Consider the following 6,939-nt stretch of genomic DNA (forward strand, 5'->3'; position numbering starts at 1 on the left):
TTACCTTTTGTTCGGGTCACGCATTTTCGTTCAGAAATCTCACTTTTGACCATTTCCATTTTTATTTAATTAGATATAGATTCTCTTGGCAATATTTCGTAAAGATTCTCTTAGCAAATAATTTGTAAAGATTTTCTTGGTAATATTTCGTAAAGATTCTCTTGTTAACATTTGGTAAAGATTCTCTTGGCAATATTTCGTAAATATTTTCTCATTAATATTTCGTAAAGATTCTTTTGTCAGAATTCCGTAATTCCGTTTTTATGTATATAGATTCTCTTGGCAATATTTCGTAAAGATTCTCTTAGCAATATTTCGTAAAGATTCTCTTGGTAATATTTCGTAAAGATTCTCTGAGTCTGAGTGAGATGTGTCCCCGGGAGTTAGTGTTTCCGGTGTTTCCGGGGGGGGCTTAGCCTGCGGCGCTGCTCGCTACGCTCGCCGGGCGCTACGCGCCCCTACGCAACGCGCACTGGTTACCCCGTCAAGCGTGTCTTACATCATATGATGTGTTATAGTAAACATAAGACACTGGATCAATAAAAGATCGTGATATTGCTACAGTATTTTATTTACACACATTATTTAGAGCGGAAACGTCAGTTACTTCTTGTTCATCTGAACTCGAGCTGTCTTCTTCATCTTCTTTGTCCTCGGCTTCATCTTCATATCTCCTCCTTTTCCGAGCCGGCGAAGATCCTTCTTCTTTGAGGCTCAAAATCAGTTCTTCCAGCTCCCTTTTCGTGACAGGGACCCTTGCAGTTTCCTCATCCCCGTATTCTTCATCTTCACTGTAAACATGATTATTGTAACTGTAATCTGGCAGGAGCATATCGATGGCCTTTTCCTCCGAGATGTTGTAAACTTCCTTTGGTATTAAAACCACACCTATTTCTGGGACCTCTTCAGGAATGGGAGTGTTAACTTCTTCGTCTTCTTCCCTACCTCTCGGCACCGAAGGCAGTTCTTGACTGTTTACCTCGTTGTCTGAGAGCAATTCTTCATATACACAGTTAACGGCCGGTCCATGACCCCCTGTTACCTTTTGTTCGGGTCACGCATTTTCGTTCAGAAATCTCACTTTTGACCATTTCCATTTTTATTTAATTAGATATAGATTCTCTTGGCAATATTTCGTAAAGATTCTCTTAGCAAATAATTTGTAAAGATTTTCTTGGTAATATTTCGTAAAGATTCTCTTGTTAACATTTGGTAAAGATTCTCTTGGCAATATTTCGTAAATATTTTCTCATTAATATTTCGTAAAGATTCTTTTGTCAGAATTCCGTAATTCCGTTTTTATGTATATAGATTCTCTTGGCAATATTTCGTAAAGATTCTCTTAGCAATATTTCGTAAAGATTCTCTTGGTAATATTTCGTAAAGATTCTCTGAGTCTGAGTGAGATGTGTCCCCGGGAGTTAGTGTTTCCGGTGTTTCCGGGGGGGGCTTAGCCTGCGGCGCTGCTCGCTACGCTCGCCGGGCGCTACGCGCCCCTACGCAACGCGCACTGGTTACCCCGTCAAGCGTGTCTTACATCATATGATGTGTTATAGTAAACATAAGACACTGGATCAATAAAAGATCGTGATATTGCTACAGTATTTTATTTACACACATTATTTAGAGCGGAAACGTCAGTTACTTCTTGTTCATCTGAACTCGAGCTGTCTTCTTCATCTTCTTTGTCCTCGGCTTCATCTTCATATCTCCTCCTTTTCCGAGCCGGCGAAGATCCTTCTTCTTTGAGGCTCAAAATCAGTTCTTCCAGCTCCCTTTTCGTGACAGGGACCCTTGCAGTTTCCTCATCCCCGTATTCTTCATCTTCACTGTAAACATGATTATTGTAACTGTAATCTGGCAGGAGCATATCGATGGCCTTTTCCTCCGAGATGTTGTAAACTTCCTTTGGTATTAAAACCACACCTATTTCTGGGACCTCTTCAGGAATGGGAGTGTTAACTTCTTCGTCTTCTTCCCTACCTCTCGGCACCGAAGGCAGTTCTTGACTGTTTACCTCGTTGTCTGAGAGCAATTCTTCATATACACAGTTAACGGCCGGTCCATGACCCCCTGTTACCTTTTGTTCGGGTCACGCATTTTCGTTCAGAAATCTCACTTTTGACCATTTCCATTTTTATTTAATTAGATATAGATTCTCTTGGCAATATTTCGTAAAGATTCTCTTAGCAAATAATTTGTAAAGATTTTCTTGGTAATATTTCGTAAAGATTCTCTTGTTAACATTTGGTAAAGATTCTCTTGGCAATATTTCGTAAATATTTTCTCATTAATATTTCGTAAAGATTCTTTTGTCAGAATTCCGTAATTCCGTTTTTATGTATATAGATTCTCTTGGCAATATTTCGTAAAGATTCTCTTAGCAATATTTCGTAAAGATTCTCTTGGTAATATTTCGTAAAGATTCTCTGAGTCTGAGTGAGATGTGTCCCCGGGAGTTAGTGTTTCCGGTGTTTCCGGGGGGGGCTTAGCCTGCGGCGCTGCTCGCTACGCTCGCCGGGCGCTACGCGCCCCTACGCAACGCGCACTGGTTACCCCGTCAAGCGTGTCTTACATCATATGATGTGTTATAGTAAACATAAGACACTGGATCAATAAAAGATCGTGATATTGCTACAGTATTTTATTTACACACATTATTTAGAGCGGAAACGTCAGTTACTTCTTGTTCATCTGAACTCGAGCTGTCTTCTTCATCTTCTTTGTCCTCGGCTTCATCTTCATATCTCCTCCTTTTCCGAGCCGGCGAAGATCCTTCTTCTTTGAGGCTCAAAATCAGTTCTTCCAGCTCCCTTTTCGTGACAGGGACCCTTGCAGTTTCCTCATCCCCGTATTCTTCATCTTCACTGTAAACATGATTATTGTAACTGTAATCTGGCAGGAGCATATCGATGGCCTTTTCCTCCGAGATGTTGTAAACTTCCTTTGGTATTAAAACCACACCTATTTCTGGGACCTCTTCAGGAATGGGAGTGTTAACTTCTTCGTCTTCTTCCCTACCTCTCGGCACCGAAGGCAGTTCTTGACTGTTTACCTCGTTGTCTGAGAGCAATTCTTCATATACACAGTTAACGGCCGGTCCATGACCCCCTGTTACCTTTTGTTCGGGTCACGCATTTTCGTTCAGAAATCTCACTTTTGACCATTTCCATTTTTATTTAATTAGATATAGATTCTCTTGGCAATATTTCGTAAAGATTCTCTTAGCAAATAATTTGTAAAGATTTTCTTGGTAATATTTCGTAAAGATTCTCTTGTTAACATTTGGTAAAGATTCTCTTGGCAATATTTCGTAAATATTTTCTCATTAATATTTCGTAAAGATTCTTTTGTCAGAATTCCGTAATTCCGTTTTTATGTATATAGATTCTCTTGGCAATATTTCGTAAAGATTCTCTTAGCAATATTTCGTAAAGATTCTCTTGGTAATATTTCGTAAAGATTCTCTGAGTCTGAGTGAGATGTGTCCCCGGGAGTTAGTGTTTCCGGTGTTTCCGGGGGGGGCTTAGCCTGCGGCGCTGCTCGCTACGCTCGCCGGGCGCTACGCGCCCCTACGCAACGCGCACTGGTTACCCCGTCAAGCGTGTCTTACATCATATGATGTGTTATAGTAAACATAAGACACTGGATCAATAAAAGATCGTGATATTGCTACAGTATTTTATTTACACACATTATTTAGAGCGGAAACGTCAGTTACTTCTTGTTCATCTGAACTCGAGCTGTCTTCTTCATCTTCTTTGTCCTCGGCTTCATCTTCATATCTCCTCCTTTTCCGAGCCGGCGAAGATCCTTCTTCTTTGAGGCTCAAAATCAGTTCTTCCAGCTCCCTTTTCGTGACAGGGACCCTTGCAGTTTCCTCATCCCCGTATTCTTCATCTTCACTGTAAACATGATTATTGTAACTGTAATCTGGCAGGAGCATATCGATGGCCTTTTCCTCCGAGATGTTGTAAACTTCCTTTGGTATTAAAACCACACCTATTTCTGGGACCTCTTCAGGAATGGGAGTGTTAACTTCTTCGTCTTCTTCCCTACCTCTCGGCACCGAAGGCAGTTCTTGACTGTTTACCTCGTTGTCTGAGAGCAATTCTTCATATACACAGTTAACGGCCGGTCCATGACCCCCTGTTACCTTTTGTTCGGGTCACGCATTTTCGTTCAGAAATCTCACTTTTGACCATTTCCATTTTTATTTAATTAGATATAGATTCTCTTGGCAATATTTCGTAAAGATTCTCTTAGCAAATAATTTGTAAAGATTTTCTTGGTAATATTTCGTAAAGATTCTCTTGTTAACATTTGGTAAAGATTCTCTTGGCAATATTTCGTAAATATTTTCTCATTAATATTTCGTAAAGATTCTTTTGTCAGAATTCCGTAATTCCGTTTTTATGTATATAGATTCTCTTGGCAATATTTCGTAAAGATTCTCTTAGCAATATTTCGTAAAGATTCTCTTGGTAATATTTCGTAAAGATTCTCTGAGTCTGAGTGAGATGTGTCCCCGGGAGTTAGTGTTTCCGGTGTTTCCGGGGGGGGCTTAGCCTGCGGCGCTGCTCGCTACGCTCGCCGGGCGCTACGCGCCCCTACGCAACGCGCACTGGTTACCCCGTCAAGCGTGTCTTACATCATATGATGTGTTATAGTAAACATAAGACACTGGATCAATAAAAGATCGTGATATTGCTACAGTATTTTATTTACACACATTATTTAGAGCGGAAACGTCAGTTACTTCTTGTTCATCTGAACTCGAGCTGTCTTCTTCATCTTCTTTGTCCTCGGCTTCATCTTCATATCTCCTCCTTTTCCGAGCCGGCGAAGATCCTTCTTCTTTGAGGCTCAAAATCAGTTCTTCCAGCTCCCTTTTCGTGACAGGGACCCTTGCAGTTTCCTCATCCCCGTATTCTTCATCTTCACTGTAAACATGATTATTGTAACTGTAATCTGGCAGGAGCATATCGATGGCCTTTTCCTCCGAGATGTTGTAAACTTCCTTTGGTATTAAAACCACACCTATTTCTGGGACCTCTTCAGGAATGGGAGTGTTAACTTCTTCGTCTTCTTCCCTACCTCTCGGCACCGAAGGCAGTTCTTGACTGTTTACCTCGTTGTCTGAGAGCAATTCTTCATATACACAGTTAACGGCCGGTCTCAACCTATAACTTTCGTTTACTTTATGCCAGCCAGTATAGATGAAAAGAGAATCCCAAGACGTAACCCGCGAACAGGCCACGTACAACTGACCATGAGCGAAACATTGAACAGTATCTAGAAGTACTCCACAGCAGTTAAACGTCTGTCCCTGAGATTTGTTTATTGTCATCGCGTAACTAAGCTTAACCGGGAACTGTTTACGCTTAAAGTTAACTGGGGTGTCGCTAGCTTCTAGTGTTATCCTGGGAATCATAACCTGTTCTCCCCGGTGACTACCACCTAAGGTCTTACCAATTATAATGTTCGTTTTCAAGTTAGTTACCAAGACTCTTGATCCGTTACACAGTTTAGGCGGTGAAATGTTCCTGACAACCATCACAACACTTCCAATCTTCACTTTAAGTTGATGTGGTGGAAGAGAAGGGCTTGTCAAAGCGTTAAACACAGAAGTCTGGACATCAGTTCCTTCCTCGACCGGGGTGTCTACACTAAAGTATGTCTTCTCCTCTCCCTTAGTTTTCTTTTGTATCATAGAGTTAACACTGTCGACATCATCATTTGTGGGTGATATGATTGCTCGTTGTTCAAAATAGGAAATGTTTAAGAAGTTTTCCTCCAAATCACCATAAACCTTTTCCACTAACTCTTCACGTGTTTTGACTTGAATACCGAACCCCTCCTCAAGTTCCAAAGGTCCGTGTTTCTGGGATCCGAGTTACAGTAACTTGCGCGCAAACGTAATGTTTTTTTCATCACCTTTCCTTAGACGCACATTTTCAGTCAATTCCAACTTTGTTATGTCCCGCCACATATAACTGGACTTTATACAATGTTCTAATTCATCACATTTACCTCCACCTCGAATGACAGGTAATATTTGCCTGAAATCTCCAGCGCAGACGAACACTTTTCCCCCCATAAACCGTTCATTACCCAAGATGTCTCTCAACGTTATATCAAGAGCTGTTAACGTATTCTTGTTCGCCATCACGATCTCATCCCACACGATTAACGATGTCATCTCCAACAACTTTGCAAGTTCAGAATTCTTCTTAACAGAACACCCTCTTATTTCATGATACTCCATCAATGGTATCTTAAACATGTTATGGGCGGTTCGACCCCCGTTAAGAACAGTAGCTGCTATACCTGAAGACGCTACAGCTAACGCTATCTTCCCCTCGGACCGCACAGTATCAAGTAACATATTCAAGATGAAGGACTTTCCTGTGCCTCCGGCAGCGTTTACAAAGATTCCATTATTCTCATACTTCTGTTGGTTATTCACCCTATACATGACCACATCATATACCTGTCTCTGTTTATCATTTAAGAGGTCTTGTTTTGATTGAACCTGTTTTTTTCAACTTTTCCTTGTTGTAAGACTTCTCTCTTCGAATAACGTTTGAAGTCTTCTCTCCACCTCTAGAAGCAGGTAAGCCGTAAGTGGTGATAAGGCCTCCTCCACAGTTCCAAACATGTTTTTGGATATCGTCTAACGCGTCCAAGTAGATTTCCTCGTTATACTCTGTTAGGTTGTTCTGGTGAAGGAAATCGCTTGCAAATAGATCCTTGGTCTCCTCCCAGATACCGGATTGGTCCTCAAGGTCTGAAAACACCAACATGCTGGCGTACGTTTCTCTGAGACGGTACCTGTCGTTGGTGTGATTGATTATCTCTAAGATAGTAGTCTTCCATGTCTCCTCATCACTCAAGAGACCCAAGGCCTTGACAGCCTCTCGGTAAGAGGGATATGTC

At 41.3% G+C, this 6,939-nt stretch overlaps 1 protein-coding gene across 1 annotated transcript; it reads right to left on the bottom strand.

The window, feature by feature from the left end:
* Window positions 1-5,896: 5,896 nt before the first annotated feature.
* On the bottom strand, window positions 5,897-6,478 carry LOC143028153 (ATP-dependent DNA helicase Pif1-like). Its single transcript, XM_076189846.1, has one exon. The coding sequence runs from the start codon at window positions 6,476-6,478 to the stop codon at window positions 5,897-5,899; it is 582 nt and encodes a 193-aa protein (XP_076045961.1).
* Between the last annotated feature and the right edge of the window lie 461 nt (window positions 6,479-6,939).

Source organism: Oratosquilla oratoria, chromosome 1 (genome assembly GCF_046742065.1).
Source record: "Oratosquilla oratoria isolate Oo_2021 chromosome 1, ASM4674206v1, whole genome shotgun sequence".
Lineage (NCBI taxonomy): Eukaryota > Metazoa > Arthropoda > Malacostraca > Stomatopoda > Squillidae > Oratosquilla > Oratosquilla oratoria.

Bases quoted from the DNA above. Each gene is read 5' to 3' on its own strand.
- LOC143028153 (XM_076189846.1), bottom strand. From the start codon at position 6,478: ATGTATAGGGTGAATAACCAACAGAAGTATGAGAATAATGGAATCTTT.